Source organism: Astyanax mexicanus, chromosome 1 (assembly GCF_023375975.1).
Source record: "Astyanax mexicanus isolate ESR-SI-001 chromosome 1, AstMex3_surface, whole genome shotgun sequence".
In the NCBI taxonomy this organism is placed as follows: domain Eukaryota; kingdom Metazoa; phylum Chordata; class Actinopteri; order Characiformes; family Acestrorhamphidae; genus Astyanax; species Astyanax mexicanus.
This window is the reverse complement of record NC_064408.1, coordinates 38,820,723-38,838,603: the sequence shown is the minus strand read 5'-3', so window position 1 is coordinate 38,838,603 and position 17,881 is coordinate 38,820,723. Positions and strand designations below refer to the sequence as shown.

General features: G+C 39.2%; 2 protein-coding genes across 2 annotated transcripts in view; one reads left to right on the top strand and one right to left on the bottom strand.

Annotated features, from left to right (window-relative positions):
* nt5dc1 (5'-nucleotidase domain containing 1) overlaps positions 1–17,881 on the top strand; it is a 50,205-nt gene that overhangs the window by 2,771 nt on the left and 29,553 nt on the right. The window contains exons 3-6 of the mRNA XM_049477648.1: positions 99–170; positions 1,390–1,499; positions 1,667–1,746; positions 1,906–1,987. Coding sequence (XP_049333605.1) covers positions 99–170; positions 1,390–1,499; positions 1,667–1,746; positions 1,906–1,987 — 344 coding nt within the window. The remainder of the gene's footprint in view (positions 1–98; positions 171–1,389; positions 1,500–1,666; positions 1,747–1,905; positions 1,988–17,881) is intronic.
* col10a1b (collagen, type X, alpha 1b) lies at positions 2,930–8,934 on the bottom strand. The gene is made up of 3 exons (XM_007240826.4): positions 8,826–8,934; positions 8,363–8,486; positions 2,930–5,403 (listed from the first exon to the last, which is right to left on the bottom strand). The coding sequence occupies exons 2-3, from the start codon at positions 8,469–8,471 to the stop codon at positions 3,530–3,532; spliced, it is 1,983 nt and encodes a 660-aa protein (XP_007240888.3). The 5' UTR covers positions 8,472–8,486; positions 8,826–8,934; the 3' UTR covers positions 2,930–3,529.

The window sequence follows — 17,881 nt, the reverse complement described above, 5'->3', positions numbered from 1 at the left end:
ATTCATTCATAGTAGAGATCATTAAAATTATGTGAATAAATAAAAAATAAGTAATATGTGATATGTATGTCGTTGTTTGTTTGTGTTTGTGTGTGCAGTTTTAAGGGTCTGGTGGTTGACCTGGAGGAGGGAAACCTGGTCAAATTAGCAGAGGACGGAACTGTTTTACGGTAAGATTCAAGACAATGCAGAATGATAGTAATAATATGAAATAATGACTTACTTCACTCAATTTGCAAATAATTGTGCACTCGTTTTCATGTGTATAATATGGACAAACAAAATACAGTAATAGGAAGTTCTCATTCTACCTTGCTTTACCTCACCCTACCTCACTTTACCCCCAAAACTAGTTAGTTATGTCTAATGAGCATAGTAGGCAGTTTGAAAAGCTTCCTCTTTTGCTGCTTGTGGATAATGCAATTAAAGTTTGCTGTTATTTAAGGCGTTGCATGTTCTTCGTGAAAAATCATGTTGCAATAACGATAAAAACACAATAAATCGTAAAGCCATTTCTACATAATAAACTGTTTAGGACAGTAGAGGATTTTTTCTACTGATTTATACTTTTATTACTTCAGGTGTGTCAGATTGCCACTGCTCATCTACTACTTACATCACATCACATCACATCACACCAAGTCTCCAGAACTTTCACTAACTTTCTGTAAAACAATGCATCAATTCAGTTTAAAATTTGTCTTCTTGGGCTCTGTGTTGTCAAATGGACTAAGGGGCTGCCACTGTGATCAGGAGATCGCTGGTTCCAGTCCCGTTCATGCAGCTTGCCATTGGCTGCCGGAGCCCCGAGAGAGCACAATATCTCAATACCTATATTGAAATGATACCATGGCAAAAACGTAGAACATCAGAAATGAATGGAACAATAGAAGATTGTACATGCAACTACAAATTCTTTGTTTTTTATTCATTATTAAAGAAAAAATTAAAATTAACATTGTGAGGATGTTTGTTCTTTATTTTAAGTAAGAATGTTAGAAGTTTACAGAATGTCTTTGATAGATTATTTTGTATTTGCAACCAGATCTACTGATTAATCAGTGAAATGACACTCAGTACATGGTTGGTCTTTATAGTTTGGATTCATAGTTCATTGTTTTGGTTAATTTGTTCACTGAAAAACTTGGAAAACGGAAAATAAATTCAGTGAATTTTTATGTGATGTGTGTAAAGTTGGGTAACTTTGTGGATACTTTGGGGGCATTTCTTGTGATATTGCTTGGGGGAGTTGATATGAACCAGAATTGGGTAATTGGCGTTCCTTTTATGTGGAAAATAGATGTATCTATCTAGCTGTCTAGTTATTGATTTTATTTAGTTTATCTATATATATATTTTTGTTTATTATATTACATATATTTTAAACAGGGCAACTCACGGCACTCAGGATCTGAGCCCAGAGGAGATAATAAAGCACTATGGCCCTAAAAGAGAATGGAAGCATTTCAACAGCCTCAATACCACATTTACACGCTCTGGTAAGATACAGCCAGTCTCTTATTTAGTCTCTTACTGTCTGTCTGTGTGTGTCTGTTTGTCTGTCTATCTGTCTGTTTGTAAACTGTTGTTTGCACAACCCATCACCATTACATGTTTCTGCTATGTTTATGTGCTCATTCATTTAATTTTATTCTTTCCTCTGCAGCTAAATACTATTTCTATGACAACTATTTTGACCTACCTGGAGCTCTTCTCTGCGCTCGAGTGGTGGACATGCTGCACAAGGTGACAACAACAACCTAAAAGAAGCTTACACAAAACAAAAAAGAAATACATAAAACTAGTTTCCTTACCTTACTTATATCTATGTCCAGGCATAAATACTGAAGCATGCTGAATCAGTTTTATAATTTAAAATCTTTTACTCTACATGTTTTACTACAGAGAGGCAGTGAAGTTACATCTGACTTCTGGAAGGACATGGTTGCTGCCATCGATCACAATTACAACACGTCTGCATTCCGAGGTATGTCAGCGGGTTGATACGTAGAGAAACTGTGCTACAGAGAATATATGCTTTATTGTAAAGTAATTTAATTAAAAGAGCAGAATATATAGTGTGTTGAAAGTATGGGTATTGTTTCACAATGTATCTTAATTAAAGGAGCAAGGAAATTGTACTGTGGTGAACGTATTGGTACTGTTTCACAATGTATCTCAGTGAAAAGAACAATAATGGTGCCAGATTAAAAGTATATGTACTGTATCAACTCAATAAACATAGAAACTGCTTTATAGTGCGAGCATTAGGATTGTATTATTATCTCATTCAATAAGAAGAGCAGAAACAGTGCTGTTGAAAATGCATGAATACTGTACTGAAATCATGCTCAATCAAAAGAGCAGAGAAACTTTATTATGGTGAAAGTATAAGTACTATATTACTATCTAATTTAATTAAAAAAGAGAAACTGTACTATAGTGAAGACATGAGTACTAAAAAGCTGAAAGTATGAGCTTGTATTAAAGTATTACTTAACTATATGGAAAAGGGTGGGGGTTGTTATATAACAGGAATATAATATACTAGAAAGTAAAAGGTTAAAAACCTAAATATATAATGTAAAGTAGTAGTGTGATTAGGTGGAATCTGCTGCAGTGACTGATCCATGGTTCTGGTCTACATAAGTAATCATTTTTTTTAATGATTGTTTTGTACTGATAAGTATCTTTTGTTGGACATTGACTGTTGAGTATAGTTCAGTATCCTAGTATAGTGTAGTTCTTTCAAAAGAACACTGGAGCACAATAACGGAGAACAGTTACTCAGGTAGCTTCATCTTCTGTTACTCTTCCAGAGGTATTTTAGTGTGATTAAGAACAGTAAGTTATCCCAGGACTGTCTGTGATTTAGAACAATGTTGTAATGTTTGAACTGGAGACCAAAGAAAGCACTCAGGCACAACGCTGGCACTAAAACTTTTATTTGTGTTGATCACAATGATGTGCATAGCATGAGACACCTTGTGCAGTAACAGAGTTGCATAATAAATGTATCCAGTTTTTCATCCATATCTTTTTTTTTTATACACATACAGTTTAGTGTTCCAGAAACAGAAACTTCAAATGAAAAGCCTTATTTGTTTTGGTAAAGTGATACAGAGCTTCAGTAGTGGAGCTCCATCAAACATACTTAATAAACAGATCATCTCAGCATAATTTACAGGCCATAGAAGAGCACCACTTTATAGTATGAATTAGCACCAGCTCGGTTTGTAGACAAACACATAATGTTGTTTTTTTTTTTTTTATTTTAGACAGAGAATTAAAAATGTGTTCTTAGGGATGTGTTCTAGTCTTTCTACCGTGGTCAGTGGTTTCAGTGTTTTTCTTCTTTCACTGAATGTACAATTGGTTGTTACCCAGACTCAATCTCAATCTACTTACACACTAAGTTTATTAAGTAGTTCCTTTTCCCTTAATTGCAAATGCCTTATGGCTGTGGGGGGCTTTTTTAGAGAAACATCAAGTTTACTTAAAACGTTTGAGGTTTTATGTAGCGTCTTGATCACGTTGAGGCAATCAAGAATCCAGAGAAAGAACAGTGGACATTGTCATCAGCGTAGATGCCATTGGACTGCTCATCTGGAACCTGAACGAACACCCTATCGCCAGCGTGTAGCAAAAGGACAGCACTGCCAGACAACTGATCCAGGAAACCTTTGTTGTACTCATCGTAGGAAAACAGAACTGGCTCGCTGTTTTTGTAAAGTGCCACCAATGCGTTAGCGCCATTGACATGCATGTGGAAGGCAAAGTAGTAGAGTCCTGGAATCTGGCAAGTAAACACACCTGACTGAGGATCATAGTGGTTCTCTCCATTGTATACAGTCTGGCTAAAGACAATTGGAGCACCTGCACTAGGGTATGCGCTGGTCAGTAGAGCCGTAAAGGCTGACACTGGGGCCTTCACCAGCTCGTGGCTGAGAGGCATGATCTCATACTCGTGAGATTTAATGGGCATGCTCTTCTCGTGATGGTAAACAATCTCACCTGGTGGACCAGGGGGACCAGGAGGTCCAGCAGGGCCTGGGAGACCATCATGACCTCTGGCACCAGGTATTCCTGGAGGACCCTGTGGGCCACTAATTCCTTTGGCTGTGAGCCCTGCAGGGCCGGGAGGACCTGGAAGACCGGGATGACCTTTTGGACCTTGGGGTCCAGAAGGCCCCACTGGCCCATTTTGTCCTCTTGCTCCAGGGATACCATTTTCTCCCCTGGCACCTGGCATACCTTGTGGCCCTGGGTGCCCCTTAATACCTGGAGGGCCACTTGCTCCTGGGATACCAGGTGCACCTGTAAAACCTGCCTCACCCTTAGGACCCGGGTGTCCCAGTGGACCAGTAGCACCTGGTGGGCCTGCTGCCCCTGGGATTCCTGGCTTTCCTGAGTAGCCTTGTGCTCCTTGCTCTCCCTTTGACCCTCTTGGACCAGGTGCCCCAACCATACCAGGATCACCTTTAGGCCCTGCTGGACCTGCCTCACCCTGGAATCCCCTAGCACCCTGAGGACCAGCTTGACCGACAGGTCCAATAGCACCTGGCTGACCTGTAAAACCTGTTGGGCCTGGCTCTCCCTTCTGTCCTGTTGTTCCTGAAGAACCAGGTGCACCTCTATCTCCTGGCATTCCTGGTGCTCCTGTCTTACCAATACCTGGCAGACCAGGAGCTCCGGGCTGTCCAGCTGGACCCTGAGGACCTTTGGCTCCTACTGGACCGGGCATACCTGGGGATCCATTCTGACCTGGCTTACCAGGTGCACCGATGCCTGGAGCTCCTGTGTGCCCTTTCAGCCCAGGCTGACCCACGGGACCTGGAGACCCATCTCTACCTGGCATACCTGGCTTTCCAGGCTCCCCAGGGAATCCAGTTGCACCGGGCTTTCCGATTCCTGGTTGACCAGGCTGACCGGGCTGGCCCACAGGACCCATTGGACCAGGGCCACCAGGACTTCCTGGGATACCGTGACCTGGCTCTCCTTTAAGGCCGTGTGCGCCAGGAATACCTGGGAGTCCTTTCTGTCCGGGCTCTCCTCTGGGCCCCATTGCACCTGGAAGTCCATGTGGTCCTGGCTTTCCAGGAGCAGAGAAGCCGGCAGGACCTGGGCTGCCTGGAGATCCTGGTGCTCCTCTTGCTCCTTGTGGCCCTGCAGCTCCGGGAATTCCTCTATCTCCTGGCATTCCATTAGCACCTGGTTTTCCAGGAGCACCTGGGTTTCCAGGCTTTCCAGGTGAAGAATAACCAGAAGGTCCGGGTGGTCCGGGTGGCCCCGCTGGTCCTGGGTGTCCCATTCCACTTGCTCCCGGGGGGCCTGGGGGGCCAGGTGGACCTTGGGGGCCAGGATCACCAGGTGAACCTGGGATGCCAGGTGTACCTGCAACAGCTGGAAATAAGAGAGAAATACCCTCAGAGATGTTTTTGGGGGTGTCCAATAGCAATATTCAATCTGGTTTTATGGCACAACACACCTAATAAGTAAGGTATAGTATTAAATATTGAAAGCAGTATTATTAAAATCAGTTCAGGATATGGCTGTTCCAGTGGTTTGCAGGTGCCTTTTGAATTTCAAGTGTTACATAAATCGCTGCCTCCTGGTGCTGTCTGTGTTTGTATGCTAGTATTGATAACCTATATTATCATGCCTCACTGTCTACAGGGATTGATCTTATGACCCATTTTCTGTTAATTAGGATTCTGGGCTATTAGTGGTATACCCCACTGTATCTACTAGATGCGCATTGTGTCGAAATAGTAAAAATCATTCCAACATGCTGACCTCTGCTTTATGATAAACAAGGTGGAATACAAGTATACACATGTATACACGTATACAGGTGCTTAACAGAATTAACATTAAGTTAAGGCTTACAAACAAACCTTAAAAAAGGACAAACCTTTAAATGTGTGTCTAAATCTGTCTGTGACATTTTATTTAATCTTATACTTAAATTTCATTTCAAATAAATTGGATGCTTTAGTGCTGTTGTTGTATGTATATATGTATGTATGTATGTATGCATTCTCTGCAGTTACCATTTAGCTTAGCTTGACTAGAACTTTAATTCTGATTCTTTCTCCTGATGTTAGTGTAGCTTAATGAAATATATTATAAAAATGTACAGAAATGTCAAAATAAAATAAAAAAGGGATGTTTTGCTGCTGTATCTTTTGGTGGCCCCTTCTTTGCAGAAAGAGCTAAATGTGTATAACCTTTTTGTACCCAGTGCCCATAGGCTATCACATGGCAGTAAGATAGAGATAGAGAGTTGAGATTTGTGATTAAAAAATTTAAATAAATCCAGAAATCCCAAGATAGACTTGCATAAATGTGTTTTTAAAGTTTTTAAATATATATATAAATGGCTGCCCTCCTACAGCAGTAAAAAAAAATAATTATGAAGTGAACCGAAAAGGTTAATCACACTTTGTGTTCTGGTTTAAACTTGTGCAGGGTGGCACTGGAAATCCTGACAGAAAAGTTGTTTTGAATTCGGAAATAAGCAGGTTTCCTTAAACCACACAAGCGGGCCAGAGCAGGCCAGCGCCAACAGCTTCCAGAGTTAAACTGATATTTCTGCGGTCTGAAGCTTCACTTGCTACAATGGAAACCGGTCTTTTCTTTTAGAGAATACGTGTCAGGATTTACAGCTCATCTCCCTGAAGGGTTACAATCAGGTTTTCCAGAATTCTGACAGAAGACATTTCAATTAAGGCTGAGTTTGGTTGGATTTCTAGGTCACCTCATGATTTAGGGCAAGTACTCTTCTTTATAGTGTGAGAATTGTTTGTTTTATATCTATTTTGGTGTAATTTAACACTGCAGAGTAGCTTGTTTTGGGTGTGCCCTCTGTGGTTACATCTGTTCTGGAGTTTTACCAAGCACAGGCCTTGCTTGAAGTGTTTATTGCCCGAAGCTGGGCATTTGCTGACGCATATTACAACTGCCACCGCAAGTGTTTGATGGTAAGGGGTAGATTATATTTTAGCGCCTAGGATACAGAAATATGCACCTCTGTTTTGTGGGAGATGGGCTGTCATGTCAATTTGCATGCACAGGCCTGATTTCTAGGCCTTTTCAATTCAGGGAGCTTCAGTTCTATGTCACAGTTCTCTTGCTAGTGGATATGTGACTGTATTTAACAAACACATTTTGTCAGATTCTCTGCAGGATTGATGTAGGATTGTCACATGGAGAAAGCAAAACTATTCAGCAAAAATAATGTTTATAGTCCTGAGCATTTTGAGCAGTAACTTAAGAGTAATTTCTGAAAGTAGTCATGAATGAGTGAATGACCTGGCTAGACTTGATACATATTGACTACAGTGTGTGTGCTGATATTAAGGACTCCAGCAGAAGCTACACTATGGCCTCAGGCTTAATCATGGATGAATAGATTCAGAGATGTCAGAGATGCTGTTATACAGCTGTGCAAAATGGAATGTAAACTGCCAGCTGTGGTTTCTACCATTTCTAGTAGTAAAGTACCTAAAGTGGTGCCACTTTATGAAAACTTTTACAGATGTTATTAGTATATAATGAACTACTTTGCACAACATGAAGTAAATTCTTTTTTTTTTTTTGAGTGCCGGTACTGGAAGCAATAGGAATGCCTTGGTTTGTTTGTATTTTCAATGATAAATTCCTATATTAAGTACCAGCAACTAAGTTTTGACTTGAGTTTGCTACTGGAACTAACTGTCTACTATAGATTTTTAAAATCTTTTTAAAGCATAATTTAAGGATTTATCTGCAGCTAGGCCTGCCCTCATAACATTTTATAGCAATATAAATTATGATCCCGGAAATAATTGCAATAAACCAAATAACTATCTTATTTTAAGAGCATTTTTGTGCTATGAATATAATGCTAACACAATACCATGAAAAATACAATCACATCCCTTTTTTCAAAAGTAACAGACTTGATGATATTTTTAGGCAATGGAATAGGAATGAGAATCTATCACTTATTTTACATCATAAATAAATAAAATGTATTTTAAATTATTTTAAATGTTCATCAAACCAGCGTATTAACATTAATGTGTTCACCTCACTTTGCAAACACAATGAACAATATCTAGCACAGCAAATATTATGGAAGTAATGTCCAAATATTGTTGATGATTTTGTGTTTCTGACAGGCCTAGCTGCAGTTTAGATGTGTCATTTTTTATCATTATATCATTGTATATGATTAGATATCATTATTTGATGCTATATTAAACATATTGCTGCATCTGTAGACTGTGCTCAACAAAATTCTGCTCAGTTCTTATGCTAATAAAGAATAAAGAGTTACTTTGTGAAGAAATATTATTGGTAGTATTGGTAAACTTACCATGGCTCTTTGTTGGATAGGGCTGTTTCTTCACATGGTAGTATCTATCAGGTGTTGCCCCGACCAAAGCCACGAGGAGAAGTAGAACACTTGTTACTTGGAGGTCCATTTTCTGAAGCTAAACCTGTTTAAAACACACACAGACAACAGACATTAACTTCAAACTTTAAAAAAATATTAATTGTTACAGAGTAAGGCTTAGTGGAAGAACACAAGAGACAAGACTACATAGTTTACTGTCTGCAGGTGTCTAGATGCCAGTTAATTTACAGAAAAGTTCTGATATGATTTACAAAAGGCCCTCAAGACAAACAGCATATTGCTGCCTTACTTTGACCCCAGTAAGTCTTAAATAAGATGACTCATAAGACACTTGGGCAATCTATCTATCTATATATCAAACAGCATCATCCCACTCCAGCATCCCTCCCTCCAAAAGACACCCCTCAGCAGCCGGACTCACCCGCAGGCTGGAGCTCCTGAAAGTGGTGAGGTCGGGCGGTCCCGGCCTGGCTGTAAATCCGTGTGAGTGTGCGTGAGGAGTCAGTCTGCGAGGCTGCTACTGTTCACAGCTCTAAATTGGGCTTTTTATACCAAATCTCCCTCTCTCTCCAGCATCACCCACAGCCATCCTCCCCCTGTGATGTCAGACATAATGAGGGGTCTGGTGGCCCTGAGAGGGAACGGCTCAGGATGCTGTGGCTCCCCTGAGTTACACTCACACCTATCTTTACACTGCAGAAACAAAAACAACACATTAACTTAAAATCACATTAACTATGCAAATATGTTTACTACTGAAACAGTACTGCAATGAGAAGTTAATCACCTGAAACCACCTGAGAGTGGCATAGTTCTGTAAATCTGTAGTAAGTAAATCTTTAATAAATCTTTAATAGGTCTTTTTTTTTTTTTTTGTGGGTTTGCTTCAATTGTTTGTAGGGCTTCAGTGTGGAGTTATGCTTCTTTTCTGCTGTAAGAAATTTATCAGACTCAATTTATCATTCTCACTTCATCATTTCTAGCTTTAGCTGTTTAATATAACACCTTCTTTACTTTCATCTTGCCTGCTGCTTTTGAAAGGTAAATAAAAAGGCTTTTTAAAGCACAGCACTAAAAAAATAAAGCACTAAAATTAAAACTAGCCTTAAACCAGTCTGTGTGGAAAATTGTATTACATGTTTCTTGAGCCTGTTCTGAATTTTAGTGTTTTTTATGGTTAGTACAGTTGATCTGCAGCAATGATTGTGGCAGCAGGTCATTTATTTCATTTATTTATTTATTCGTTTGTTTGTTGTTCCATTCAGCAACACTAGGGGGCAGAGTTGCAGGTTTTTTTAAATGTACATGGGAACTGCTGGCCACATTGGTGGCTGTGGTCACACTGTACATTTATTTTGGGATTCTGTGGCCGGTCTAGTGTCAGGGGCAGTGCAGGAGGCTTCCTTTAACATTACTGTAGTCATTACGATAAATCCGTTTTACTGGATTAGCACACGGGCCATTCAGTTTCCAATGCTCTCCAGATATATAGAGTGAGTTTTACTGGAGGTAAAGCAAAGATGTCTCTTGTAAAGTGTAAGTAGCTCATGGGGCAGAAGGTTATTTGCAGACATGCAGTAGCTGGAGCAGTGTCACTGAGTGCATTCGTTCAATAAAGCAGCTTTTTCTGGTCTTTATCCTTTTAACTAAAAGGCAGTAAAACATTTGTAAATTTGGTGTATTTAGGCTTTTTGTGTAAGTAGTCAGGAAGATCTCACATGTTTTACGTTCTTAAGCCTTCAATAAGCACTTGCTTAACTAATCAAATGTCCTGCAGTCATGTTCAGATCATTCTAGCTAACTCTTGTAGAGACGATGTAGTAGTGACGTTCGTTGTACTGCATGATCTTTGTGGCACAAGAAACTAACAGCAAAAGCCAGATTAGTTCAGCAGGTTAGTTTTCTTCACCACTATCATTTTACTCTTGAAGTGGAAGACTTCTCAGAGTTTATTTTACAGTATAAAACTTTCTTTTTTACATGTTTAATGTTCTTGCTTTCATGCTTTCAAACAATGGTACTTACCTGCACATAGACCAGAATCATTTATTTTTCAGTTAACCGGTTTGCCTGAAACTGCTACCATTTTGGTCTGACCCGGACAATTTTAGTGAAATAATAGCCTGACCCAGCGCACCAGTCTAAACTGTGCTTTCTTCCCAGAGACCACTATGTGTTCATTTGCTTGCTTTGGCTCTGTAGAATCAGAGTAAATTACTTTTTTGTTTGTTTCAAGAGAAAGTTCATATCCCGTTCCGGTCCATTTTACACTTGAGGTATCCTAATTAAACTATATACAAATCGGTAATGCTTAACAGATTGTGTTACATCATGAATTCTAAATACACATTAAACTGTTAGGGTTGATTTTCCCTTCACCTTTAAAAAGTACTGAAAGCTTCAGCTTTAGGAAGTATTGAAAGATTTAGCTTTAGAAAGTACTGAAAGCATCAGCTTTAGGAAGTACTGAATGCTTCAGCTTTAGAAAGTACTGAAAGCTTTACTTTTTAGAAAGTACTGAGAGCTTGAGCTGTAGGAAATACTGAATGCTTCAGCTTTAGGAAGTATTGAAAGCTTCAGCTTTAGGTAGTACTGAATGGTTTAGCATTAGGAAGTACTGAATGGTTTAACTTTAAGAAGTACTGAACACTTCACCTTTAATGAGTGCTGAATGGTTTAGCATTAGAAAGTACTGAATGCTACAGTTTTAGGAAGTACTGAATGGTTTAGCTTTGCTATGTTCTTATTGCTAGGTAACTTTTTGGACTGGTGTTCTCCAGCTCTGCTGGGGTCAGCTGGTGCAGGCTCTCTGAAAGCCCTGGTTAGCTGAAGCAGGTGTGTCTCATTAGAGCTGAAATTAAACTTTGGTGGAAGACAATTTTGGCCACTTCAAGCGTGCAGTTTCACAAACTCACTTTTGGAAAACATTTTAGAAGTGGAGTTCTTAATCTTAATACAGACCATTTACCCTCTCTAAATAGAATGTTTCTGTTTAGGTTTAAGAGGCTTTTCTACATGAAAATAGCACTGAAGTGCAGACTTGGTGAAGTGGCCCATTATGTCCAGTGAGTCACAGAAATGAGTGGTTTAATAGATGTGCTGGGACTGAAACACTTTGAGCTCTCTGCTAGAGGCTGGTGCTGAATATAAAGCATGTGAAGATATTAATGTGTTACGCTTTATTGACAGCACGCATGGAGGCTGAATTTGGCCTGTGGGCCAGTTATTTAAGACCTGTGTGTGTTTGTGTTTGTTTGTGATCCACCAGCAAATTTAAAGAAGTTATTTTGTACTGATGTTCTATACTTGTTTTATTATGTTAACTTAACCTTTAAGCACTTTTAACCCTTACATAAATAGATTATCTTCTAACCTGTATTTACCTGTATGGATTTGCAATGTTTATGGAAATAAATGAAAACTTTTAGCCAGTAATCATGTTTTGAATGGTAGGAATAGGAACTTTAAGTAACCTTTGGGAAAAAAAACAGAAAATAATTTGCTGCTGCTCTGTTTAGTTAAATTTCCTCTGAAAAATAAACCAACATTGCTCCAGAAATTACACTTAATTACTTATAAACTATTCAGAAACTGTCCAAAAGCAATGCAAAAACTGCACAGAAACAATGTCCACACACAAACAATCCAAAACTACTCAAAACAGCCTTTCTTAATATTGGCCATATCATTAATAAATTTTACTAATACTAATACCCAAAACTGCCCAAAAACTATAGGGTGCATGATACTGAAAAAACATTGCAATAGATTTTCTACAATATACACTCATTGACAAAAACGTAATGGCCCAAGAATAAGTTGTTTGAATTAAATTAAACTTTATTGTGAATCTAACAATGATTTATGTAAGTACTAGTAGTAATAGTAATAGTAGAACAGAAGTCCAAAAATGCACCCCCCCACCACCCTTTAGAGTGATTAGGGTAGAGAGCGCCATCAACCCACCAATGCCGATGGCAAGCTTCATGACCAGGATTCGAACCAGCGATCTCCTGATCATAGTGACAGCATTTATTTAGCCCTCTGGAACACTCTAAGCCCCTCAAATGCATTTCTGAGGCATGTCTAGCAGTCAGCCCCCTTTCACCAGGAGGTACACTACCCAAAAGCATCGTTACTCCCTTGTAGTGCATTTCATTGTGGAATCAGTCAGCACCTGTAATCATTTTCATGTATGCTTGAGATGTATCTGATTATCTGTATCCGTATACGTTACCTCATGCTGGATTAGTAATGGAAAAAAAAGAACAGTGTGAATCTTCTATTTGCATCATTTTTGTAACACACCTGCACTGTGTTTAGAATGGTTCACTCCTTATCGTTCACTTAGTTACGTGAACTGCCTAGGGTACGACCAAACAGCTCTGAGGACGTCTAACACGCCAGCACACTTCATTATGATATACACTGGAAATTCCTACGTACATCATCTATAGTTGCAAGAAAAAGTATGTAAACCCTTTGGGATTACTTGTATTTCTGCATAAATTGAACATTAAATGTGTTCGGATCTTTATCTAAATCACAACAATAGACAAACAGTCTGCTTAAACTGATACATGGTAATATAATATATATAATGCATGTTTTTTTTTTAAACAACATGTTAACATATTAGTTTAAGATAACAATAACAATAATTTTGAGTGTTTGAGGGGGCTTTAAGATATCAATTTTAAGTCAGCAAATTGCACTACTATGCTGCATTTCACACCAACTAGTCTAAATATTGGTTTACATTGTGCACTATTAATTATCCAGATAATTCCCCATTAAAAACAGAACTAGCTAAAATGATAGTTCACCTGCTCAGTAGCCCTGTTATCACATCAGTTCCCTGCAGTAAATGCTCAGATATCACCCTCCCTACCACTGAATGTGTTTGGACGGTGAAGGCCGGAGCAGGGCTTGGTTATTGTTTGTTATTGTAAGATTGGATCTTGGCTGTCGGTGAGGATGCAGTTCCCTGCCTAGGGTACGACCAAACAGCTCTGAGGATGTCTAACACGCCACCACACTTCACTATGATATACACTGGAAATTCCTACGTACATCATCTATAGTTGCAAGAAAAAGTATGTAAACCCTTTGAGATTACTTGTATTTCTGCATAAATTGAACATTAAATGTGTTCGGATCTTTATCTAAATCACAACAATAGACAAACAGTCTGCTTAAACTGATACATGGTAATATAATATATATATGCATGTTTTTTTTAAACAACATGTTAACATATTAGTTTAAGCAGACTGTGTTTGTCTATAGTTGTGATAAAGATCAGAACACATTTAATGACCAATTCATGTAGAAATCCAAGTAATCCCAAAATTTTCCTTGCAACTGTACATACACTACTTTTTGCAATACTCTGTGGGTGTTTGATATTGAGCTGTATAGGGAATAAAATGTGCTGTTGAGATTTTGAACAGCGCTACCACATGGCCAATCCAAACGCAGCTCAGTGAGGGCTTGTCATTCATTTCATTAGGTGAATCAGGTGTGCTGTAATTAGTATCATCTTTAAAACTTGCAGGGCAGTACTACTCCAGAAATAAGACTGAGAACCTCTGCCCTAAGCAAAGCCTAAAAGCTTCACATTTTAGTGCTGGGATTCCAGTCGGTTCTGTGAATCACAGCAATCTATTTGCTCTTAACTTCTTTAGCTTTTGGCAGTCTATGAAAGAATAGCTCTGATTTATTTCCCCGAATCTCTGTGTGTGCTATACAGAAATACAGTCTATAGTTTTACAGTCAATCAAACAGCAGCACTTAACTATTCACACTGAAAGTGAATGGTGCCACACAGTCTGTCTTTTTGCCACATAGTGGGTGGAACCGCAGTGAGTGACCCCATGACTGTGATGTCCTGGGCATATCCTTTATTGCACATGCCCACATTGAGGTGACAATGCTAAAACAATACATTGTGCAGCTCTACCAGAAACGACCTATAAGACAACCCCAAAACTGTCATAACTACTCAAAAAGAATTCAAACAAAAAATATTTGAGTTAAAAACAGTTGTTTTATAAAAGATCATTTAGCTGTAATGAGGCTGGACAGCATAGCCAATGCTAAGGAAATGTCATATGAAAGAGCAGATTAGAACACCTGTGAATTAGAATACCTGAGTGTCTGACTGTCTGTGTGTGTGTGTGTGTGTTTGTGTGTGTTTCTTTGTGTGTGTGTCGGTGTCTATGTGTGTGACCTGAAGATGGCACACACTGTGAGTGGAAAGAGTAATTGCAGGTTGATGGAAGCCGTGCGGAGGGGAGGTTAAAGATAGCTCGGCTCCTAAAAGAAATAAATGGCGAACAGATTTAACGCTTTAATAAAGTCGGCGTGCCACTAAGAGGCAGTTTGTTGCCGTGTGAACGGACGGGCGGGGCAGGCTTGTGAGATGCTCCGGTTTGGGCGTGGGTGAACTTCCAGAGTTCCAAAGGCAAACGCAGCCCAAGGCTTTACCAAGAATACCCCCATTACCCACGACTCGATGCCGGGCCAAGTTTATGCCGGGCATCACTCACAAACTTGGATTTAAATTGAAAAAGGGTCTGTAGCAGCTTTTGGAGGACTGAGGCTGGAAGATTAAAAACCTTCATGACTTCAGAGGTCTTGAGGACAGTGGTGGCTCAGCGGTTATTGATGACAGGGTTGGGGGTTTGATACCCGGGTTCGGCAGGCTGCGAATGTTGGACCCTTTAACAAGGCCCTTAACCTTCACTGCTCCTTGTGCACATTTGCTTAGAATATATTTTTGTTTTACTGTATGTTTGACTGTGAGTGCGCGCGCGTGTGTGTGTGTTCACTGCACAGATAGATTAAAGGTAAAGGTGGAAGCCACATTCTGTGGGTTAGTCCCAGGTTACTGCAACAATGCTTTTAGGATGGATAGTGGGATTAAATCTGGGCTTGAAGGTTTTCCTAACTTTTGTGTCATTAATGGAAAGTAAGAACAGGAGGCAGGGGCTGGAAATTTCTCCTTTATATTAGTAATTATGCTGCAGATTCAGGCCATTAATGAGCTTTTGTTGTGTCTGATACTGATTTAGGACAGGTTGTTTTATGCTTTTGTCTGTACTTTTGTTACATTTGCACTGATTGTCTGCCTGGATGACTAATCAAGTCTTGTCATGCACATCTTTTATCAGAAGCCAATCAGAAAACTTGTCTTCCAGCAACACAGCTATACTCAATAACAATGACTCAAAAACAGTGTCATTTAATTCTTACATTTTATATAATATTTACAGAGTTTTTTTTAAATATCATGCAGCCTGTTCCAAATGATAAAAATGATTTATGCTTATAAAAGTTTTATGCCCTGTTTTATTATTTTTCTTGCTCTATAGCTTTTTAAAAGGGTTCTGCACAGTATTTTAAGGTTTAAGATAACAATAACAATAATTTCTGAGTGTTTGAGGGGGCTTTAAGATATCAATTTTAAGTCAGCAAATTGCACTACTATGCTGCATTTCACACCAACTAGTCTAAATATTGGTTTACATTGTGCACTATTAATTATCCAGATAATTCCCCATTAAAAACAGAACTAGCTAAAATGATAGTTCACCTGCTCAGTAGCCCTGTTATCACATCAGTTCCCTGCAGTAAATGCTCAGATATCACCCTCCCTACCACTGAATGTGTTTGGACGGTGAAGGCCGGAGCAGGGCTTGGTTATTGTTTGTTATTGTAAGATTGGATCTTGGCTGTCGGTGAGGAAGCAGAACGGCAGTTCCCTGGAATTGCTGGTTCAGCACCAAAGGGACATTTTAAGGTTCTAATTCATAATTATGTGGATTTTGGAAACATTTGTTGTTCCACAGTTTTAAAAGCAGCACCCGATTCAGAAATGCAAAAGTAAAGAATTCAGAGGTTGATCTGCTGGAGAAGGTAAACACCTTTAAAAATAGATTTTTTAAATATTACATATGCATACACTATCTGTCTAAAAAATAATTCTTGCTGCTTTCATGTGCCTCAAATGCTGACATAGCTTGTATAATATCTGTAGAAAATCACTGAGCAGTAGAATGGGACACTCTGGAGCGGCTGTGAATTCAAGATCACCATGCTTAATGCCAAGCATGAGCAAGATGGGTATAAATATCCCAAATACCGAATATATTGTTAGAGTTCCATTCAATACCTTTAGGCAGTGGCGAAAAATAAAAAGGGCATTTACTGCACAGCATTGAGCCTGTATGTTTAGAGGGGGCGTTTGCAAAACTGAACAAGTTTTATTTTTAAGGACCAATCAGTAATAAATATAAACATGGTGGGAAGTGACTGTTTTATTCTGTAGCTGATCAGTACATATATATATAATTCAGTCTCCAAAATGCCCGTCTATACTATTCTAGTCGTGGTGGTATATGACAAAGCTATGGTTAGCAGCCTTATAGAAGCTCAGTGATTACCTGTTCAGCAGAAAATCGCCAGCTTGGCCATTTTCATCGATGCAGCACACTGTTTACAGTGTGCTGGAAATATGGTCTGGAAATGGGACTGGGGGATTGGCGTGGGCAGATTCAGAGGGTACATCCCACACAGATTTCCGTTACATACCGCACAAAAAAAAAACTGTTTAAACTCTCCTGTCAAGAACTGCCAGTGTTTTAATTCAGCATATTTTCTTAATATCTGATGATACATCCTGATCATTTTATGAATTACTACAGAATATCAGAATATATAATCCCTAATGGTCCTGTAAACTTTGTGCCATTATTGACAATTTACCTGTCATTTATTTGTCTTGTGCCATCAAATACAGTTTATCCTATTGTGAGGACACCTAGAAAGTACCATATCACATTTATTCCACTGGTGTGGCATTTTTTCAAAATAGACGAACTTAACCATGCATTTTTTGAAGGTTTTTCACCCGTAGAACCCTTAGGAGCACAGCATTGCATTTAAGCAACTGGCTTAGTTTAGGCATTAATTCTAGTAGGTTTGGCCTTGAAGATACTGTATAAAATTGTATAGCGCTCTTTTCTACTAGAAGAGCAGATGGACACCTATAGGTCAGCACTTATTAAGACAAATGATAAAAAAAATATTCATCTAGAGCTTAATTTATTGAGAGAAGGAGTACACTTGGTCACATTTTACTTTAAGAAAGCAGTAAGGGTTTCTTTTTTGCCACATTTTAGCAACACGAAGGGGGCGATTGCCACACCCCCATAAACCCTGTACCCTCCCGCCCTCCTTGAGACTGCAAGTGCCTCTGGGATGAGTTTGAGGGACAGAACTAATGATTCAATATCCAGTAGCTGTATCATTTGTGCTTTCACTCTTGCAGGCCTGAATACAACTCCTAACAACAATTTTCCAACATCTAGTCCAAAGCCTTCTCAGACAAATAAAAGCTGCTAATACTCTACAGAGAGACAAGCTCCCAATTAATGCCATTGATTTCCCAAACAACACAAAAGCAGCTGATGT

Coding starts and splice junctions, on each gene's coding strand:
- col10a1b (XM_007240826.4), bottom strand. CDS start 8,471: ATGGACCTCCAAGTAACAAGTGTTCTACTTCTCCTCGTGGCTTTGGTC. Junction 5,404..8,362: donor CTATCCAACAAAGAGCCATG/GTAAGTTTACCA, acceptor TCTTATTTCCAG/CTGTTGCAGGTACACCTGGC.